General features: G+C 38.9%; 1 protein-coding gene across 1 annotated transcript in view; it reads right to left on the reverse strand.

Moving 5' to 3' along the window:
- Positions 1-306: 306 nt before the first annotated feature.
- The window catches only part of LOC124802835 (1-phosphatidylinositol 4,5-bisphosphate phosphodiesterase classes I and II), a 390,603-nt gene continuing 366,537 nt past the window's right edge, over positions 307-24,372 (reverse strand). The window contains exons 20-22 of the mRNA XM_047263846.1: positions 18,187-18,504; positions 6,299-6,430; positions 307-780 (exon numbers count right to left, since the gene is read on the reverse strand). Coding sequence (XP_047119802.1) covers positions 6,335-6,430; positions 18,187-18,504 — 414 coding nt within the window. The 3' untranslated portion in view covers positions 307-780; positions 6,299-6,334. The remainder of the gene's footprint in view (positions 781-6,298; positions 6,431-18,186; positions 18,505-24,372) is intronic.

Raw genomic sequence — 24,372 nt, forward strand, 5'->3', positions numbered from 1 at the left:
TTTCCTTATAATAGCATGATCTTTCAACTTTATAAGAAAACAACTACAATCAACACTAGAAAGTAGAGTGTAATTACTGTAACACATTGTGTCAATATGTTGCAACAGACTTACTTTAAGACCCATTTGCTTTCTGCTCATTTAATATAAATACAATATGAATGGGATCTATTTTTTTGAGACGAGATGCTTATTTTTTTGAAACAGTGTTGCATGCTTCTAGCAGTCTAGTCGCTATCGTCTTTATGTACTGTAAAAACCATCACAATGAGTATTTTATCATCTTATAGCTAAATGATGCTTTGGTATAATATGTACAATGATGTTTAACGTCACTAATCTTAGCTAATGACAATACATATTAAGTCGTAGCAATAAACAATGCTTACAGAGTATTTAATGACTGGTCATCTGTGCTGCTTAGCAGCAGCTAGAAATTTTAAAGTGTGAGCCACTAATACAAGTTATTTCTTTACTTTTACAATAGGAATGGGTATCCTTTGTAGCAGCTACTGATTGTCCTAACTTTTACCGCAGATTCTTAAACTTTAAGTATACAATGATAGTTAATATCTTGCCTCCGCAACCCTTCAAAAGGGATGTTACATCACCGAGATTCATGGCTCCATCTCCATTTGCCAATGTTTTTCCAATAGTGCTGATGTGACCTGCATTTTCAATATAATACTGAGCTGCTGCTATTGCTGTTACTGCTACTGCCAGGAGTGGTTTCTCATCTACACTCCCCAGCATGCAGTATGGCAAGACACCACATCAAATCTGAAAAAAAAAGTCTAAATGAGAATAATGTGCATGGTAAATAACTCAGTAAATATTGAAACAAGCATCTGTCTGTGCATTTCACCTCCATCCCCCAACACACATGGCATATCACAAATACTTAACAGCCCTTGAGGGCAGATTTCACACCAGTGCAAGGAAAGAGGTTCATATACATAGACATGTGTAGTATAATTAGACATGTGTAAAGTTATTAATCACAGACCAATTTGTGAAGCTCCTGGGTTAAAAAAAAAACTCATAACAAATATGCAATATGTACTCCATTTGCTTCTAGGCATAAATGCACTTCAATATTCGCTATTGCATGAAAATCTTCCTGGATCAAGTCATGCTACACACCAAAATCTGTTATGGATTAATTAATGTATGGGCCTATGCCCACTCCCCTCCCCACCAAAGCATATTTTGCAGATGCTGTCTACAAATACCCAACCTAGAACACTTTTCCTTCTGTGATGCGCCCCTGCAAATAAGAGGAAGCCCCATTATATTATAGTCACATTGCTCAAAGGTAGGATCAGTTTCATGATGTGTATATTGCTGCATTACCATCTGACGGGCCACATAAAACATATTTTTCTATGAAAAGACATCCATAATGCAAAGATACTTCATCAACATGTCATGGAAGTCAGTGAATGGAGCAACAGTTAATGATCCAATAGGTACATATGAGTAAAGAAGCAAGCAAAGGGTATTTTGAACATCCATTATGTGCTTCTGATTCAAAAAAATTGTGAAATGTTCTTTCTTTAACAATTAAAAATCAAAGGATTTTGAGACATACACTTATTATAACCCCTCTCCCACCAAATACACACACACACACACACACACACACACACACACACACACACACACACACCATTCTTTGAAAAGTTTGCAAAAGTATTTGTGATACGCTCTATGTACTTAACACTACTGCTAATATGAAACACTCAAGGCAGACCATCTTCATATGTGCACAGATCTCAAGTGCTATCACGTCTTCACAGCAATAAATCATCAGTGAAGATACAGTAGAGCATCAGCAGATTAAATTATATTTAGACTGTCACTCAAAGTCACAACCTTGTCCTTCATGGGAAATGTTATCACCATTAGAGCAGGCCATATGTAGTTGGCAATTCATCCTCACAGCTCAATTATGCCAGCCTCACTCTCCTACTTTCCAAACTTTGCACAAGCTCTCCTGCATAGCTTGCCGAACTAACACTCTGTAAATATGGTATTCTGCAGAAAAATAGCAGTTGTAGGCTTACTTTCTACTTTCAGAAATAATTCTCTACTCAACAGCAGAGCGTGTGCTGTTTTGAAATTCCTTGGAGATAATAATAAATATGCTGGCTGTCTCAACAATCTGCTGCACGTCTTTCAATTGGATGCCACTTTGGTGACTTGCATGTTCTCAATCTACTGTAGTAATCCTACTGGAGAAAGGGGTCCTATAGTTTAATATTACATCAGAACCATGTGAGGTTCTTAGTGAATCTTCACATCATTGTGAGGTGAAGACAGGGTGAAATAATGTGTGGTCTGATGAAGGTTCAATCCCATTACCTTTTGCTTTACTACTAGACCACAGAGCCTGATGCCTGGCAGATTAAAATAGTATACCACAGGGACAAGTTACGACACACCCTCGCAGCTTAAGTTCTACAAGTTTCTCTCTTCCACTTTCCAGGGGCAATGTTCTGGTTTCAAGTCCCACTGTGGTACACAGTTTTTGAATGAAGCTGTAACATAACCCAGGGGATGAACCAGTAGAGGACCCTGGTGTCCAGCAAGAGGCTTGTGGTGGTGAGTATACTTCTTGTATTGACATATCACATTTGACAAACATAAAGTTTCACTAGATTTAAAACTTATTTACATGCAAGATTTGTATTTAATCTGACTTTGTTTCTTGTTTTATTAAATAATCACTGCATTTACTTTGCTGTAGATGTAATACAAAGGATAAGAAAAATTTCCCAAGAGTATGTGTTATGCAACGCACAGACAGCCCAGTACTCATAAATGCACCTTACATGCCACTGTTGGTATATTTTGGTAGAATCAAGCGTTATACACCTCATGAACTCTCCAATGCCAATAGGTATCAATATTTTTCTTTGTAAGATAGGAAGCTCACATACAACCATGTATATCAAAATTACATATGTGATGCATTGCTGTTAATATTTTCTGTGATCACGATAATTTTGAAATTTTAACATGAAAAATGTAAATTGATCTTACATGAAGTTTTATTTAATGAGTATCAGTTAATCTAAATAGTGTCTTTGCCAGCAATATAAATGATTTAAAGTCTTTGTCCTAAAAAATGTAATCTTTGTGCTTTCTCTTGGACTTGATGGTATGAGCTGTAAGAAGCAGTCATGGTTGAATTTTAGAGAACAGCAGTCATGCTTTAGTTGTTGTAGAAAGCAGTTGAGCTTTAGTTATTGTAAAGAGTAAGTATACTTAGTTGGAGTCTTTAGCTCAAGGGAGTGAATGGATATTACTTTTTACAAACAAAACAAGTGAAATGTTTCAAGATATGAAAGTTTAAAGGCAAATTTTTATAAGCCAAACAAGTGAAATGTTTCAAAATACAAAAGTTTAAAAGTGTGAACATTCTTCATTTCATAGTTGGTGATCCAATGAACATTTGAAATCCTGAAAAATTACAGATTTCTTCGTACAAGAATACCTCTTGTCCATCACACCACTGAGAAGAACCTAAATAATCAGCTAAGTAACAAAACTTTACAGGATGAAATTTTCACTCTGCTGTGGTGTGTCCACTAATATGAAATTTCCTGGGATATAAAAACTGTGCGCAAGACCAGGATCAAGCCTGGGACCTCAACAACAATTAACAATGAGCCAAAATATGTACTGATACCTATTTTCAGTACACTGAGCTCATGTCTGCATTTCTATGACAATGAGGCAGGTCTAATAACTATAGCATAGCAGATATACATAAGTTGTGTTACTGTTAAGATGCTCTAGATTGGTCAATTAAATGAATAAATTATTATTCACAACTATTTTTGATATCAGTAATTTTAATGTATTCTCAGAACTATTCAAAACTGTCCTTTACTAAGGCCAAGTAACTGTTGGTAAGTATTAAGTTGATTTAGGTGAGCAAGAAGGATTTCACAGGCTTGCAATCACTTGGGTGTTGACTGAGGAAATGTTCAGCAGCAGACAGATCAAGCACATGGGGGATGTTGGTAAAGAGGGAGATGGCATCAATGGTGACAAGCAAGTCTTGTTGTGGGAGTGGGACTGGCACCAATTTCTGATGATCTAGGAAATGGTTGGTATCTTTAATATAGGAGGGAAGCCTTTGCACTATGGGTTGCAGGTGTTGATCAACTAAGGCAGATATATGTTCAGTGGGTGCTTTTAATCCAGCAACTATAGGATGACCACGATGACTGGACTTCTGGATCTTAGGAAGAAGGTAAAAGTTGGGGGTGCTTGGTTTGGGTGGAGTGATAAGTTCTGTGGATTGAGGTGTAAGTCCTTGTGAGGGGGCCTGAGGTTTTTAGGAGGAACTGCATGTTGGTTTGAATCACAGAGATAGATTCTTGATGGCTTGGCATGAGACAAAGGATATGCCAACATCAACAGCAACCTCTCTGATGGTGATTCAGCTATTTTCCAAAACTATTTTCTTTACTTCTTCGACACTGTCATCAGTAATTGATGTGTTGGGGTATCCAGGGATGTTGTCATCTTCTTTGTGTTCTTATCCCTCTTTGAAACATTTATACCACTGGTAAACTTTTGTCTTACTCATAGTAGACTTGCCAAAGTGATGGGCAATGTTTTGAATGTGTGTTGCACTTTATTCCATTTTTCAAGTAAAATTTAATACAGATTCTTTGATCCAAATTCTTGAAAGTAAAAGTTTGCTGAGCACTCAAAGACATGTATAACCTTTCTGACTGTCAACAATAAACTAAATACTCAAAACATCTGAAACTGCAAACATACATCAGGAACATGTGTGCTGACAAGATAAAAAAATTGAAAATCTGATGTAAAAAGACCAAGAAATTAAAAAATTCCCATTACTTTCTGATCACACCTCGTAAACTCAGAGCTTTGATTTTCTATATAGTACTAAGAATCTTATTTCTTGGATTTCCTAGGTCCACAAGTGTTCCTGGGCCCTAGAAGAGATTTCAAAGCGCACTTCAAGATAACAGCTAAATAAGAGATATACACCATTTTATATCAATTCGCTTTCCACCTTTTCAGTACAAAAAAATTAATTTGCTAACAAGTGTTTAACACATAAGTGATTGCAGGTGAAAAGTAATGGCATGATACAGTGGTCTTGTTATTATTAAAGATAACATTTTTGAACATTAATACACTTACAATTGTGGTTCTATAAGGGATGATCAAATGGTATCCATTTGAGGGCATTGCTGCAGTATATAAGCACTAACATATACCAAGGGATTAGTGTAGCATTTGTATCTTTCTTATGTGAGTGCAGTATAGGTGGAAACATAAAATGTGGTGACATTATTACCAAATGCATCCAAAAAGGACACATGAATCACAAATGTTGTAATGCAGAAGTTACGCCAACTCAAGTGAGAGACACTGGAGCACCTGCCCTATAGTCCTGATATTTTCCCATGTGATTATCACACCTTCAGATCCTTAAAAAAGACCTTGAAGGGTTGATGATTCCTGTCAGATGAGCGTGTGCAGCAGGTAGCTACAGTCTTCTTCATGCAGCAGGGCAAAGTGTTTTGCCAAAAGGGTATCCTCAACCTGGTGCATTGGTGGAATGATGGCTTAAATGTTCACAGCAATTTAGACTGATTTGCATACTGATTCTGGACTGTATGACCTTCAAAGGCAAGCTTTTTGATTGTTCATTATACTACACTTCATGGCTTGTGTGGACACTCTAAACTGGGATCTTTTTTGCATTACACATCATGAGAGTTTGCAAATTTTTCACAGGACTAGAACACTGTCCCTTCAAGATAGAGAAAAGACATTACCTTACTTCTGTTGTCTACTTCATCAGGAATGCTCTCACTGACAGCAAAGCATGAACTTGGTACTGAGACAAAATTTCGCCAATGTAATTACACTACCATTTTAAAACTCAAAAGTGTATCCAAAGAAGGCAGTCAAAATACCCAGTAAAATAATATTAAATGAAATTTCACCTGTCTTACAATGACCTGATTAAATGCTACTGATTTTAGAAGATTATTCTGCCATCTGCAGGCATTTTAACAGGGATGATTACAAACACATGATAAAAAATAAGCTATCAGCCTCAAATTTTACTTGGACTGTGGCACTACGAAGCTTAGTATCAAGAGTCCAAACACTGATTGTGCAGTGCAACATGGAGATAAGAAAAATGACACAAGTGCTTGGATGATGTCAACAGAAAGAAGTAACCAGTTAATTATAAACTAAGAGATAAACACCATTTAGTGATTCTTGATGAACTAACCTTTGGTTTTCAGCACACACAAACTTGTTAGACAATTCATTGGGCAACATCAAAGTTAGCCTTTGCAGCCTTTAGTTCTTCTTCAATTTTAGCAAAACGTCCCTCATATTCTTTCTTTAGTGCTGTTTGTGCCTAAAATAAGAAGAATAGCAATCAAACAAGCTTTGTTTTTGAAAAGCATCTGCAAAGGTAACTATTTATATTACAACTCAGTTAATTTTCAATAAGAAGTCCCACTGCCTGTGTATTAGTCAGAGAGAGAGGAGAGAGAGAGAGAGAGAGAGAGAGAGAGAGAGAGAGAGAGAGAGTGAGTGTGTGTGTGTGTGAGAGAGAGAGAGAGAGAGAGAGAGAGAGAGAGAGAGAGAGAGAGAGAGACAGAGCCAGAAAAAATATTTTAGTAATTCAATCCATTAAACGTACTGTGGATGTATATTTGTTCTAGCCTTGTGAGACACCCACACAAAGCCATCAGAGAGTTAGTTCATTAAGTTCATTACATATTCTATGGATAAATGTTCATGGTGTATTATAATGATGTAGAATGACTCAGTTTGAAGATTAGTAATTTAATTGGCATTTAAATAACAGAAAACAATACTCAGTTTAAAAAACAAAACAAGTAAATAGTCTGAATAATTACAAATTTCTAAATAAAAATTCTTCTGTGGAGTAGGAATTGTCTGAAAATAACTTTTCAACTGATTTTTAAATTTAGCTTTGCTGTTTGCCAGGCAATTAATATCACTGAATAAACTATCAAAGCTTTTGGTTGCAGAATTATTTACCTGCTTGTAAGCTAAAGAAATTTTTAACTAAGAAAAGGCTTGATGAAGATCTTTTCTTTTTTTTTACCTTCTAGTACTGGACGTCTTTATTCTTTCTGAACTCAGATGGATTATTAACAACAAGTCTCAAATGTGGAAAGGACAGACTGCTGCTCACCATACACAGGCATCACTGAGCCGCAAATAGGCACAATGAGAAAGAAAGTTAAAACTATTTCAGCTTTCGGACAAAAATCCTTCTTCAGAAGTAGAAAAAACTTGATCGCATTCACACAAGCACAACTCACACACACACACACACACACACACACACACACACACACACACAGCCAGTGTTGTCTTTGTATTCTAAGGCCCTACTACATCGACCATGACCAACAGTTTAGCTGGGGTGGGTAGTGGTGACAAGGAAGAGATGTGGGGTGGGGAGGGGAAGGGACACCAAGGTAGGGATGGGATGGCGGAAGATGCTAGTGCTACTTGTGGGAGCATGTAGGGACTTTGTTGGGTCAGGATAGGGCTGCTAGGTGCAACGTCAGGAGACTGGTAGTACTGGAGTGGGAGCAAGGAAGAGTTTAGGTAAGCGGGCGACAGGAACTAATGAAGGTTTGGGCCAGGGAGATTTTGGGCATGAAGGATATGTTGTAGGGAAAGTTACTGACTGTGTAGGGTTACCATATTACCCATTTTTACCAGACGCCATCCATTTTTGAGATCCTTCCCTGACCTCTCACTCAGTTTTGGAATTTTTTGCAAAACCACCTGTTTTTTAGTAAATAACTAGCTATGCCCGGCGAACTTCATTCCACCTCTGAAAATCTTTATATATTATAGCTGACCTGGCATACGTTGTTTTGCCATATAAATTATCTCTAGTCTATAAGAATAATGTATACGTGTAACACAATAGCCATTGTAACAGAAACAATAATAATGGCCGAAAACTGTGTAGGGAATGAGAAAAGGCTTAGGGGTAAGTCCGGCAGTATCAGCCACTATTAGTTCCACCATTTTTATGGTAGATCACGCTGATTTAACAATTGCAGCTGATACACGGCTCATCCATGAGCACAGAAACATAGCAGCAATTTCACGTAGAAATGTGTTCACCAGCATTATGAATAACACCAAGTGCACATGCATCGATTTTTATCGAATGTAAAAATATTATACAAGTAAATTCTTTTAGAGGAACAAAGGAGTGCATAGGGACTTCTTTGTTCCACTAAAAGAATTTGATTGTACGATATATTTCCGTATGATAAAAATCGATGTGTGTGCGCTAGGACTAAATGTCGGTTTGGCAAATGATGCATGCTACCTAGTTAAACTTCTCGGTATAGTTAGGTCGATTCAAAGAGGGATATTCAAGTCGGTGCTTTTGGTACATTTTCTTCAATTACCTAACTATCGAATAGTGAAAGACTATCACAGGTAGACACCTGGCGGGGATAACTGATCAAGTGATAACTGATCAAGTGATAATTGATCAGTTATTGACCGGGGTTGAAAATTATTAAATTACTAAAATCGATATTAAAAAACAGGGGTTGTGGTAGAAGGGTGAAAATTTAGAGTTGCGTGTATGTTGTAATGCCATATCATAAAAAAATAAAAATAAAAAACTTCCTTACAAATACCTCCTCTCCATGCGTAAAATTCTCCTGCTCTGCAATCCCAAATGCCTGTATCTCATCTCACAGACTGAAACCCTAGCCTTTCAATAAAAATAGCAGCTTGCACTATGCCACCTCAAAAAACTCTTCAACCTGTCCACCTCCACAAATACACAAAGTGTTTCAGTCTTGGTTGCACTTTATTATTTCTGATTTAGATTATGCATGTTGGCTAACTACCATTATCAGATATGTTGTGAGACAAAAATGATAAACATGGGGTATACAATTCTTCGCAAATATTACATTATTTTTCATAAGAAAATAAAAGAACCATAAGAGCATGTTATATCAATAGATCACAAAATGAGAAGTGCTCACAATCAGTAGAGTACAAATACAGTCATGTACATGAGTAAAACATACCAAGTCTAGATTATGTTTCTTGGAATTTAAATGATTACCCAAAGCACTCTTGTATGACTTGTACGTATGCTCCATATATCTTGTCACAAAATTCTTACCACTCTAGCCTATATAAAATCTGTAGCAATCCCTGGTGGTATGAAGTGAATAAGCTTATACTGCCAGAGACTGTGATCATGTGTGTGAGAGTTGCATTTGTGTGTGTGTGTGTGTGTATGTTGTCTATTTTTCACAAAGGCCTTTTTGGCTGAAAGCTCACTTATCATCAGTTTTTGTTGTTGTATCTAAGTGGTTATTATACTGCTCAGACCAGTAGAAATTTTGAAACAAGTATGGGGAGCATACATATGACTCCAATTAAGAATGCTTTGAGGAATCATTCAAATTCTGAGAAACATAATCTATATCCTATTACAGAAAGCCTTAAATCTTATACAAAGCAACCAAGGGCCATGTACTCAAAAATTTGGAAGAAGCTGAGCTATATTCTCACAGAAAAAGGCAGTCACAATGGGTGATAAAGGAGAAGATGGATTTTAGTATTTTTTTTTTTTAACGTCATCTATGAACTACTGCGACATCTGAGTGCTTTAAAAAACCAACCCACCATAACCACTTCATTTTCATTTTTTATTGGCTACACATGGATTATGCATTGGTTGCCTTGGAATCATTTTACCTTTGATTCTGTCGTTGCCTTTTATTTTATTTTTGCAAACGACTCTTGATTTTTAGCTGTTTTTGAGATCCATGCTTTTTCTCTTTTTGGTCTGCAGCCTTGCATTTTGCGATGCAATATTTTACTTTAATGTGTATTTTACTTTAATCTGTCTTACGTTGTTACATCAAGCTAGTTAAAATCTTACAAGAGCTACACAGATGAACTTGTATGATCCATATGGATTGGTCATTTAAATGTTTACATAGCACATTAATAAAAAAAAGGAAAGTACATTTTTAATCTAGTTTACATTCTTATTCATGTTTGTGCTTATCTGTTCTAAAGTGGGCTGTTATGTTTTAAGCACCTGATGGCAGCTGAACAATTTACCTTCTTACCGGTGACTGTGTCACCGCCAATATGCATGTACACTTTGTATGAGTACGTTCTACTTGTCATTACACAATGCATTGATGTTTTAAAGGATTTGTTATGTGTTACTCAAGTGTGTTATTGTATTTGTACCCTATTGATTGTGAGCACTTATCATTCTGTGGTCTACTGAAATAATGTGAATCACATTATCTTTTATTTTTTTATGATCTGTGATCTACTGAAATAACGGGGATCACATTATCTTTTTTTTTTTTTTTTTTTTATGAAAACCTTTTTTGTAATATGTGCAAGGAACTGTAAATATTCCATGTTTATACTGTTTGTTACATGACAGATATGATGATGGTAATAGCTGAAATACATAACCAAAATCAGAAATAATCATGTGCGACCAAGACTGAAAAATATTGTGTGTCTGTACATGGTTATGGTCATTGAGCTGTATAACGACATCATGCCAGCCATTTTGTACGTCTCCTAATCTCGCTTTGGGCTACCACTATCCACCACCTCTATGAGAGCCTCCATCTCATAGTCACCAAATCTTACCTTGCAGACCTACTAACATTTATCACACCCCGAGGAATTCCCTCCCATCACCATACAGAATCCACAACCTAAACTGACCTGCAAGATGATCATGAACCTGTCTTCCAAAATCCTCAATCCCATTGAAGTGCCAGTCCTTTCCAAAGGCCATAACTTTTACCCCACTCCCAAATTCAATCATCCTCAACCTTAAGACCTTCTCTCTTTAAGAAAAATTTTTCTGCTACCAACCCTATCATTCAGACTCAATCCAAAACCAACACTGATTCCTGTTTGACTCAGTTCATGCCACCACACAACTGTGATACACCACCACTGACCCCAAACCACCCTCTGTTAACTTCACAGAGTTCTTTAACCTTGAATCTTGCCTCACCATCATTACCCAAATGGAAATCAACCTTACATCTGAGAAAGGACTGCAGTTCACCACTTCAAATTGACCCCTCTCTTATAATCCTATCTGCTGATAATGAGTCCACACTGTGGTTATCAACCACTTCGATTACCGGGTAGAGGGATATCGCCAGCTGTCAGATACATCCACCTATAAACCCTGCCACAGTGACACAATACCAGAAACCCAGCAGGATCTCCAATCCCTCCTTAAATCCTTAGGTTCATTACAGCATGTCTTGCCTGAGATTATCTCTCTCTCGCACTCCTACCTTCAACATGTCCACAGAGAGGATCGCTGCTCTCATGGACTAACACTATAAGCCTATCACCTGTAACATATCCTTCTGTATATATGACATTTACTACTTTTTCCACTGACTCTCCACAGTTGGTGTGAGGTTCAATTTAAAATGAACATGTTTCATAACAAGAAGCTTTAACAAAGAAATATCTGTGTGATCTTGGCTTTAGAAAGTTTTTAGCAAGTAAAATAGCTTGCTCCTTCTGTCTCCTCAAAATGAGAAAATTCAATTTACACAGTTCCTGTTCCTTTACACCTGGCACCCTGCTCATAACTATCAGTGCCAACTACCTCTGCACTAATATCCCCAATCCCCAAAGCCTTGGCACTATTGAAAAATACCTTTCTAAATGTCCAACTGACTCCAAGCCTACTACTTCCTTCCTGGTCATCATGTCCAACTGTATCACCACCCACAATTATTTCTCCTTTGAAGACATCAATTACAAACAAATTCTTGGTACAGCAATGGGATCCAACAAGGCACCATCCAATGCGAACCTATTCATGGGCCATCTACAGGGATCTTTCCTAACCACTCAGAATTCTAAACCTTCACCTGGTTCAAAATCACTGATGACATCTTCATGATCTGGACCAAAGGTGAGGACACCCTACTAATATTAATCCAGAACCTCAACACCTCCTCCCCCATTCACTTCACGTGGTTCTCTTCAACCCAACAAGCAACCTTTTGTGATGTTGACCTCCACTTCAAGGACAGCTACATCAGTACCTCCGTCCACATCAAACCCAACAGCCACCAACAATGTCTCTACTTTGACAACTTCCACCCGTTCCATACCAAGGAGTCCCTTCCATACAGCCTAGTCACCTGTGGTCACTGGATCTGTAGTGATGATACCTGTTATCATATTCTGAAATGAGGAATACTCTTCTCATACCTTCCATAATGCTATTCCACCACTCACTGAACCTATGCAATATCTGTCCTTATTCCACTCCAGCTCCCAAGCCATTGCCTCATGGCTCATATGGCAGTAACAGATTTGATGCAAGACCCATTCCACACATTCTGTTACCACTTACTTCAGTCTTGTCACAGGCATCTCCTAACTCATCAAAGGCAGGGCCACCTGTGAAAGCAGCCACATGATGTACCAACTCAGCTGCAACCACTGGTCTGCTTTCTGTGCAGCCAAGACAACTTACAAGCTGTCTGTCCTCATAAATGGCTATTGGCAAACTGAGTTCAAGTAGCTGAACATGCCATCCAACATTATGTACTTCACTTTAGTTACTGCTTCACAGCTTGTGTTATCTGGATTCTTCCTACCGAAATCAGATTTTCTGAACTGCACAGAGGGGAACTTTCCCTACAACATATCCTTCATGCTCATGATCCCCTGGCCCAAACCTTCATTAGTCCTTGTCACCCATCTACCGGTACCCTTCCCAGTTCCAACTCCTACACTACACACGTCTTTTATACCACTAATGTGCCTACAAGTCCTTTCCCCTTCTCTACTTCTCTCCTCTCCCCACCCCTCTAGACTATCAATACTGCACCTAACAGCTCTATCTTGTCTCCATTAAGTCTCAGCACAGTCCATCAGGCAGCACTCATATCTTTCCCCTCCCAAACCCTATCCATCGCCTCCCTACTTCATGCTTCTTCATTACCCTCACTGCCCATGCTAGCAGATTGCTGCTCCATCAGACGCAGTCAGGCTCTAGTGCCCTGAGACAGTGGGCATGTTTGTCTGAGTTATTCTTGTGTGTATATGTGTGTGTGTTTTCTATTGCACAAGAGGAGCATTGTCTGAAAGCTTTAGTATTTTAGTAGTCTTTTACATCGTGTTTGTTTGCAACTCAGTGCCTCCTCTGTATAATGAGTAGCAACCTATCTTTCTATATTGTTGTTTTCATCCTTTGGTGGATTGCATAGAAGTGATCCTAGATGCAAGAACTTCCAGGCTTTTTAACTGTAAGAAAGGGATTATCATCACCCCATTCTCAACCATATAATCAAATTTAAGTATCTGCTGTGTAACTTTCTGCTACAATCTTTTTGAAATATGTAACATTCTTTTAAAATCAACAGAAGTAAAATACAAATTTACTGAATTTTAATGTCAATGGTAGTACCTTTTGCAGCAGAATGTTGTGTGCTATAGATTAAATGATTCTCTCACTTGTGTATGGTTATCACCATTTCTGATTCTTTTGGTTTATCTTCTGCAAATATGTTAATCATATCCAATATGCCTTTGTGTATGCCTGTTCACTGGTTTCTGGTGCTAATCAATATCACACCACCTCACATGAGAATAACAAACTCTCATTCTGTTATGGACAAGAATGCACAAGAACCAATTCCTCCCCAGCCACAATATAATCCTGAACATTCTATATTCCACTGAAACATTGTCAACCAGCCTGGAGAATTGCCATGAGTCAGTTAGTCAGTGATTTAAATTCCTATGCTGCATGGAAACTGGAGTAGCCATCTTCAGCTCAGTAAAGCTTCTTGCAAGTCAAACACCCAAGTGTCAAACATTCAGGTTTCAAGCTTCCTGGTGGCTTGTGCCACCTGGTGCAAACTCAACTGCATCAGCAATAGCAGCTCGTACTCTTCACAGCTAAGGACGGTGGGGCTCTTCAAGTTACTACTACAGTGAGGTATTGCAGGTGGTGCCAAATGTCACACTGGATTGCACCTTGTGTACTTTCATCAAAATCCTGGATGAATTGCACTGGGCTAGTTCTGTATCTATAAAGATGGTTCCTAACACCTGGACATTCAACTATAATTTTTCTTTTTGTTTATTTCATTGGTTGTTCATTCTTTTCCTTGGTGATTGTATAATGTTTGTAACAGTCCAATAGCATCAGGAGCCAATGGAGACACCACAACTTCTCAGGGTGTCACAGCAGTATACACACAGCAATCACTAATCTTATTGTGTACTAATTAAACTAAACTAAACTCCATCCGAACAGCCCTTGGAAGCCCCAACGGTACCAACTGGCCGCCATGTCATCTTCAGTCCACAGGAGTCACTGGATGCAGATATGGAGGGGCATGTGGTCAGCACACCGCTCTCCTGGCCATATGTCAGTTTACAAGACTCAAGACTGGAGCCGCTACTTCTCAATCAAGCAGCTCCTCAGTTTGCCTCACAAGGACTGAGTGCACCCCGCTTGTCAACAGCGCTCACCAGACCACATGGTCACCCATCCAAGTGCTAGCCCAGCCTGACAGTATTTCACTTTGGTGATCTGATGGGAACCAGTGTTACCACTGCGGCAAGACCGTTGGCAATCTTATTGTGTACAAGTACCGTATTACATTAGCTTTGTGCTAATCTTTGGACTGTGTGGTCTTTCACAGGCAAGAATTTCATTCTAGAAGTTTGTACCAGGATTGGATGTTGTTATTAAAACAGAGTATCCTAGAGTGCATTTTGACAATGGGGAATTGTGCGCTTGAAGTACATGGCAGAGTGTACAGCCCACTGAACCAGTTATTTGAGCTTTTCCCATTCCATTCACATATGGAGCATGGGAAAAATGATGGTATAGATGCCTCTGTGTGTGTGCTGTAATTAATCTAATCTTATCCTCACGGTCCCTATGGGAGCAATACGTAGAGGGTTGCAGTATACAGGGTATTACAAAAAGGTATGGCCAAATTTTCAGGAAACATTCCTCACATACAAATAAATAAAAGATGTTATGTGGACATGTGTCCAGAAATGCTTAATTTCCATGTCAGAGCATATTTTAGTTTCGTCAGTATGTACTGTACTTCCACGATTCACCGCAAGTTGGCCCAATTGAAGGAAGGTAATGTTGACTTCAGTGCTTGTGTTGACATGCAACTCATTGCTCTACAGTACTAGCATCAAGCACATCAATAAGTAGCATCAACAGGTTAGTGTTCACCACGAACGTGGTTTTGCAGTCAGTGCAATGTTTACAAATGCGGAGTTGGCAGATGCCCATTTGATGTATGGATTAGCACGGGGCAATAGCCGTGGCATGGTACGTTTGTATCGAGACAGATTTCCAGAACGAAGGTGTCCCGACAGGAAGACGTTCGAAGCAATTGATCGGCATCTTAGGGAGCACGGAACATTCCAACCTATGACTCGCGACTGGGGAAGACCTAGAACGACGAGGACACCTGCAGTGGATCAGGCAATTCTTCGTCCAGTTGACGATAACCCTAATGTCAGCGTCAGAGAAGTTGCTGCTGTACAAGGTAACGTTAACCACGTCACTGTATGGAGAGTGCTACGGGAGAACCAGTTGTTTCCATGCCATGTACAGCGTGTGCAGGCGCTATCAGCAGCTGATTGGCCTCCACGGGTACACTTCTGCGAATGGTTCATCCAACAATGTGTCAATCCTCATTTCAGGGCAAATGTTCTCTTTACGGATGAGGCATCATTCCAACATGATCAAACTGTAAATTTTCACAATCAACATGTAAGGGCTGATGAGAATCCACACGCAATTGTGCAATCACGTCATCAACACAGATTTTCTGTGAACGTTTGGACAAGCATTGTTGGTGATGTCTTGATTGGGCCCCATGTTCTTCCACCTACGCTCAATGGAGCACGTTATCATGATTTCATACAGGATACTCTACCTGTGCTGCTAGAACATGTGCGTTTACAAGTACGACACAACATGTGGTTCATGCACGATGGAGCTCCTGCACATTTCAGTCGAAGTGTTCGTACGCTTCTCAACAACAGATTCGGTGACCGATGGATTGGTAGAGGCGGACCAATTCCATGGCCTCCACGCTCTCCTGACCTCAACCCTCTTGACTTTCATTTATAGGGGCATTTGAAAGCTCTTGTCTACACAACCCCGGTACCAAATGTAGAGACTCTTCGTGCTCATATTGTGGACGGCTGTGATACAATACGCCATTCTCCAGGGCTGCATCAGCGCATCAGGGATTCCATTCGATGGAGGGTGGATGCATGTATCCTCGCTAACGGAGGAAATTTTGAACATTTCCTGTAACAAAGTGTTTGAAGTCATGCTGGTACATTCTGTTGCTGTGTGTTTCCATTCCATGATTAATGTGATTTGAAGAGAAGTAATAAAATGAGCTCTAACATGGAAAGTAAGCATTTCCAGACACATGTCCACATAACATATTTTCTTTCTATGTGTGTGAGGAATGTTTCCTGAAAGTTTGGCCGTACCTTTTTGTAACACCCTATATTTCTAGTGTCATCATTTAAAGACCGCTCTTGAAATTTCGTCAGTAGACTTTCTTGGGATAGTTTCCATCTATTTTCAAGAGTTTGCCAGCTAAGTTCTTTCAACATCTCAGTGACACTTGAAATATGCCTTCCCGGCTACTACACAAGTTGAAAATATGGTCACTATTTTTTTTATAAACTTAAATTTGCCATATTTCGTGACAGTACCTTTTCCATTAGACGTTTGCAAGCAAATATAAGTCTTGGCTTCAGTTGTCTAAGTATGATTCCACAATGCATCGTTGTCGGCTGCAGAAAATGACGTGATTCAGCGTGTTTTTCTCATTTTGGTGTTTCAAATACAGTTTCTTCAAATGTAGTTTCTTCTTTTTAGTTAATACAAAAATAATAGTTACATAATTCAAAATTATTTATGACGGCGACCTTCACATTATTCTTCCGTCAACACACACCAAGAGTTAGCTTCCGACTCGGACTGACTATAGTCAAAGACTACTCCAACGTCAAAGATATTTTACACAATCAGTTTCTTTGCTATTCTTCGATACATTTTCTAATAGTAATCAATATGCTTTTACTCTCAAAAACAGAAGTAAATTAACATATAATAAGACAAATTATAATAAATTCTGACAAAAATATAAGAAAACATTTTCAATTCAGTATCGACAAATACGGTAAAAAAAATAACATCTCCCAGATCCATTACACACTCTCTGAAAAATCAGTCCCATGCTGGTACAGCAACTGTCTGAAGTTTAATGTTGAAATTTTTTGCAAATTTGAGATGTGCAACAAGCAGTTAGCAACCACTATTAGGGCAGTGCATGCTAAATTAACTGACATGACTGTGTTAACAATTCAAACTGCAGTCTAAGCTAACTATTAAATCACTGAAATATAGGATTATTGACATACAGATTCAAATAAATTCAGTGACGAAGAGATTGAATGCAGTATTAACTTCAGAACTATAAACCAGTACAAGACAAACTTTAAAATTTGTGGTATTGGACAGCATGCTCCTCTGTCTTTTATCACTAAACATTGACTATTGCCTCTTTTAAACAGAATAGTGTATGAACTGCTGCTGGATTTTGGCGGTGTCCCCACATTTTCTTCTTTCTACTTATCAGACAATGATACAATTGTGTCAGATAATCACAATCTCGGTACAAAGGCTGCCATGCCATGACTTCAATTCACTTTTCTTACAGCAGTAATCTCACTACTACTCGTGCACTTCTGGGTAGATGTTCCCACAGTGACCTTAGCTACACCTAAACATTGGTTAAGGAATATACTCAGTACCACATCACACTAAACTCAGTGTTCTAACTTACCTTTCAGTAGATATAATCATGTACTACTGTACTTACAATTATTGCATCCAATAAATTTCTGCCTCCCATAGGTAGACCAAGCAAATGTTGCTTTTTTGCTACAAAGTGTCAGCATTAAGTTTTTTCCTTTGGTATTTTGAATTATGTGTGCTATGGTTGTATTTCCAAACTACATTTTTTCTTTTGTAAATTGACATACCTTTTCCTTTTCAGCTTGAAATTTCTGCCGGACCTGCTCATGGGCAGTCTCCAGTCGGCAGCGTCTGCGCTCATATAACTGTGTCAAACGCATACGCTCTGCCACACCCCTGTCAACTGTTGCTGCATCAACCTCACGTTTCACACGTACCATTTCATCACGGTCACGGTGAACTTTAGCAAGAGCTTTCACCTCATCACGTCGTGCACTTTGTAAACGCCTCATAACTTCTGCTGTCTCACGATCTAGCAAGGCCCGTAACAGTTTCATTTGTGATGCCTGAGATGCTGCCATCAACTTCTCCACTGCTGAGAAAACCTGTGTGCAAAATGTCACTATTACATTGGTTCCATCGATTACAAATACACATTAAAATAATCTGAAATTGAAATTGACAGTGACTTTATGTTTTGTCCTCAAGTCAGTTAGAATCTGTGGTATTTGTCTGACTACAATTCTGTTGTGATGAATGAACTGTTTGCCGCAGTCCATAAAATGCAAGTCAAAATTTATTATCCTTATTTTCTGTCATGCCAAACTGTCATGCCAAACATATAACAAAATATTAATAATTCTCAATGCACTCACTATTGTTTGGTATTAAGTGACGTGTTAAATGCTTGGCAGAACATGAAGACAATATTAAATAGGAAACACTTCCTAATGTTCTGCAAAATTATGTTTATTTAGTCACAAACTGGTTTGAGATTACTTAGGCTATAGTCAGGTGGCAACCGAATGTTGTAAACACAGATAAAATGACACGAGACTTACACAGACATTATTTATACAGAAAATCAAAAGACACAACAGTGATGACACATAGAGTGTTTATGTGTATGTTTATGAAGGAAAGTTTTACATTTTTATGTCACTATTATGAAAAGGACTTGGAAGAGCAGTTGAATGGAATGGACAGTGTCTTGAAAGGAGGATATAAGATGAACATCAACAGAAGCAAAACAAGGATAATGGAATGTAGTCTAATTAAGTCGGGTGATGCTGAGGGAATTAGATTAGGAAATGAGGCACTTAAAGTAGTAAAGGAGTTTTGCTATTTGGGGAGCAAAATAACTGATGATGGTCGAAGTAGAGAGGATATAAAATGTAGGCTGGCAATGGCAAGGAAAGCGTTTCTGAAGAAGAGAAATTTGTTAACATCCAGTATTGATTTAAGTGTCAGGAAGTCATTTCTGAAAGTATTCGTATGGAGTGTAGCCATGTATGGAAGTGAAACATGGACGATAAATAGTTTGGACAAGAAGAGAATAGAAGCTTTTGAAATGTGGTGCTACAGAAGAATGCTGAAGATTAGATGGGTAGATCACATAACTAATGAGGAAGTATTGAATAGGATTGGGGAGAAGAGAAGTTTGTGGCACAACTTGACCAGAAGAAGGGATCGGTTGTTAGGACATGTTCTGAGGCATCAAGGGATCACCAATTTAGTATTGGAGGGCAGCGTGGAGGGTAAAAATCGTAGGGGGAGACCAAGAGATGAATACACTAAGCAGATTCAGAAGGATGTAGGTTGCAGTAGGTACTGGGAGATGAAAAAGCTTGCACAGGATAGAGTAGCATGGAGAGCTGCATGAAACCAGTCTCAGGACTGAAGACCACAACAACAACAACAACAGATTGCTACTCACCATACAGTGGAAATGTTGAGCCACAGACAGGCTTAACAAAAAGACTGCTAAACAAGTAAACTTTCAGCCAAGAGGTCCTCTTCTGAATCAAACAACATACCTGTGCATATTCATACAAATGCTACTCAGTCACACATGACCACTGTCTTTGGCTGCTGATGCCAGACTGCAAGCAATTGGAAATCATGGGAGAAGCAATCTGCAAGGTGAAGGTAAGGAGGAGGGGGTTGGGGTTGGGGTTGGGAGGGGGAGGGATAGCAGGGTAGGGGCGGGGGATGGTAAAGTGCTGCTTGTGGAAGCATATAGGAATAAGGTGGAGAGAGGGTAGGACAGTTAGGTGTAGTCAGAAGTTAAGACAGAGAGTGGGGGCAGAGTGGAGGAGGGGGTGGGAAGGGGGGGGGGGGGTGGAGAAGGAAAGATGTAAAGGGATCGTGGGTGTGTTGGTGGAATAGAAAGCTATGTAGTGATGGAGTGAGAACAGGGAAGGGAATAGGTGAGTGATGGACAATGACTAATGAAGTCTGGGGCAAGGACGGTAACAGGAACATAGGATATATTTGCAGGGAGAGTTCCCACCTGCACAATTCAGAAAAGCTGGTGTTGGTAGGAAGAACCTAGATGGCACAAGCTGTGAAGTAGTCATTGAAACAAAGTACACTGTGTTGAGCAGCATGCTCAGCAACTGTGTGTTCCAGCTGTTTCTTGGTCACATTTTGTTGGTCACTATTCGTGTGGACAGACAGTTTGTTTGTGGTCAAGCCCATGTAGAATGCAACACAGTGGTTGCAGCTTAGCTTGTAGATCACATGACTGGTTTCACAGGTAGCCCTGCCTCTGATGGAATAGTTGATGTTTGTGGCCGGACTGGAATAGGTGGTGGTGGGAGGATGTACGAGACAGGTCTATTACAAGGATATTAGCCATGAGGCAAGGGGCTGGGAGCAGGGGTTGTGTAGGGATGGATGAGGATATTGTGGAGGTTCAATGGGTGGTGGAATACCACTGCAGGAAAGGAGGGGAAGGATGTGTGTAGGACATCCCCCAATTCTGAGTACAGTGTGAGGTAGTCGAAACCCTGGCAGAGAATGTGATTCAGTTGCTCCAGTCCTGAGTGGTATTGAGTCATGTGGAGAATGCTCCTCTTTGGTCAGATGGTGGGACTTTGGGAGGTGGTGAGTGGCCAGAGAGATAAAGCATGGGAGATCTGTTTTTTGTACAAGGTTGGGAGGGCAATTATGGTCTGTAAAGGCCTCAATGAGGGACTTGGTATATTTTGAGAGGCCAGCTTGTCATTACAGATGCAACAGCCATGGCTGTCTAGGATGAGTGGAAGGGACTTCTTGGTATGGAATGGGTGGTAGCTGTCGAACTGGAGGTATTGTGGTGGTTGGAAGGTTTGATATGGACAGAGGTATTGCTGTAACCATCTTTTTGAGATGGAGGTAAACACTGAGGAAGATGGCTTTTTGGGTCGTGGAGGAGCAGGTGAAATGATTGGGGTGGAGGTGTTGAGGTTCTGGATGAATGTGGACAGGGTGTCGGCACTCTTGATCCAGATCACGAAGATGTCACCAATGAATCTCAATCAGGTGAGGGGGTTTGGGATTCTGGGCAGTTGAGAAGGATTCCTCTAGGTGGCCCATGAATTGGTTAGCATAGGATTGTGCCATGGAGGTGCCAGTTGCTGTGTGCTAGATTTGTTTGTATTTGTAAGTGAGGATATAGTTGGTCATGGTGATCAGGAAGGACATTGTATGTTTGGAATCTGCCAGGTGTTGGGAAAGGTAGTGTTTAATAGCAGCAAGGCCAGGGGCAAGTTCATTGGCATCCTTCCTACCAACACCATCTTTTCTGACTACACCTAGCTGCCCTACCCTCTCACCACCATACCTGTGTATGCTCCCATAAGCAGCACTTTATTGTCCCCCACCCCCATAAGCAGCACTTTATTGTCTCCCACCCCTATCTTGCTATCCCTCCCTCTCCCTGCCCCAGCCTCCTCCTTCCCCCACCATCCAGATTGCTTCTCCCATTATTTGCAGATGCTTGCAGTCTGGCCACCAGAGACAGTGGTCATGTGTGTGTGAGTTGTGTTTGCATGAATGTGCATGTGAATGTTGTATGATTCAGAAGAAGCCCTTTTGGTTGAAAGTTTAATTGTTTAACAGTCTTTCTGTTGTGCCTGTCTGCAACTCAGAATCTCCACTATATGGTGTGTAGCATCCTATCCTTTTCATAATATTATCATTATTCCATTCTGGATTGTACATTGTTGCATTTTATGTTGTATAGAAATTGTTAAATTTAACTGAAAAAGGTAAGATAAAGTTTTTTATCTGGAGATACATTTAACAACATCAAAGTATAATTGAATTAGCAATTTTAATCTAGTATTTGGATAACAAAAATTTAATTTAAGAGAGGAGAAAAAGGAAATTGTGTTTGATCATATTATACTAAGCTGGCATTCTATGTCACATGTTTGTTTTTTGTTGGTATTTCTAGCAGGTTCATCTACTGGCTTTCCTTAAGAGAATGCAAAACTTCAAAGTCTCAAACAGTAGAAAGTCCTGAAATAAATAACAACAATAGAAAGGATACATTTTTTACTCACCGCAAAGAGTAAGCATTGGGTTGCAGTTAGGAATTATGAAAATTATATTTCTAGGATTCTTTTTCAGTCTGCTTGTCTGTGACTCAGTGTCTCCTCTGTGTGGTAAGCTTCACTATCTACATCATATGAGTGGTTTTTTTGTTACAAGGCGTTTGGTAAAGGTTGAATATTCTTTTCTTAATCTTCAGCTTATCCCACATTTAGACAACCTTATTCCCACAGTTCTGCCTGACTGACAGACACATACTTTTCTGCAATGTTTGCATGAGATTTTATACACACCACTCTGTCCCAATAGTTGTACTTTGTCTTTAATATTGAATAAAAATTTTTATATGCTGTTGGTTTTATAACATGCAAGTCTATAGTTGTGAGGCTTCGACCTTTTTTTTTTTTGTAAAGTTATCTAACATTTTGCCAAGATATGGTATGAGGCACCAATTTTTGTAACTACTCATATCTGTTCTATTAATTGAATCTGCCTTTCAAACATAACTAAAAATTACACCACTTCTGTATGCTGGCCAACAGGAGCGATTCAGTAGTTACAAAAATTGGTTCATCATCCACACATTGGCAAAATTCAGATAAACTCACAAAAAAGTTAAAATCTTGCAACTACATATAATACTGTGAATTGTGAATCATGGTTTATTAGATAAGAAAGCTAAGGCCGCAGGAATATTTTGTGATCTTACAAAAGCATTCGACTCTGTAAACCATGCCCTGATGCTTTTCAAACTCAACAGGTATGGAATATGGGATATTGCTTTGAAATGGTTTGAATCATATCTCTTGGAGAGGAAACAAAGGGTAATAATCACATCAAATGGACCAGATCACTTCTCCGAGTGGAAAACTGTGTCACAAGTTTCTCCTCAAGGCTCAATCCTTGGACCCATTTTATTCCTGTTCTGTGTAAATGACTTGCCTCTCAATATAAATACTCATTTAACTTTGTTTACAGATGATACTTCTGCCCTAATTGAAAATGAAAATTCTGACAATATACCACAGAGTGTCATGAATACATTAAGTTACCTGGGAACATGGTTCAGTCAAAATGGCTTAAGGCTAAACATTTCAAAAACCCACATGATGAGTTTTAAAACCAAACGTTCAAAAACTAAAGAAATCTTTGTCACTCTCAACAATAAAAAAATGGAAGAACTTGACTCAGTCAGGTTCCTGGGAATAAACTTAAACAGATCTTGGAGTTGGAATTCTCATGTAGAATACCTAGCAAATAAATTAAAGAGCCTTCCATTTGCAGTGGAAATTTGAGCCTGTGCCACTGATATGACTACCAGGAAAATAGCATATTATAGCTACTTTGAATTGGGTATTCTATATGGCATAATTTTTTGGGGAAACTCAGGAAATGAATTTTAAAGTTGCAAAAAAGAATCATTTGCAACATGTGCTCTGTACAGCCGAGGGCATCATGTTGACCATTATTTAAAGACCTAAAAATATTAACTGTCCCCTCTTTATACATCTTTTCGGTGTCATATAACACAAGACATAAAGAGAACTTTATGCTCACCTCTCATTGCTTAAAACTGCATGCTCAGACTCCTCAGTATATAGCCATGAAAATTTACAACACAATAAAAGGGTGTGACATAATGAATATGAAGATAAATATTTTAAAAAGCAACTTACATGATTTTCTAATTGAATGATTCTATTACTCTGTGGAAGATTTCATGAAGGATGAAATGATACTTTGAGGTGGAATCCTAAAATGGAGTAAAAATGAATGATAGCTATAGCAGATGTAAATACTCTAAGTTTGACAAATTTCAAGTAAGTAAACTCTCCACAAAGTATTATTGTAAGTGTGACAAAATTTTAAATAAGCAAATTGTAACCTTGACATGTCTCCTGTACTTCAGACATATGTTCTGAAATTCTGTACGT

This window comes from Schistocerca piceifrons, chromosome 6 (assembly GCF_021461385.2).
Source record: "Schistocerca piceifrons isolate TAMUIC-IGC-003096 chromosome 6, iqSchPice1.1, whole genome shotgun sequence".
Classification (NCBI taxonomy): Eukaryota; Metazoa; Arthropoda; class Insecta; order Orthoptera; family Acrididae; genus Schistocerca; species Schistocerca piceifrons.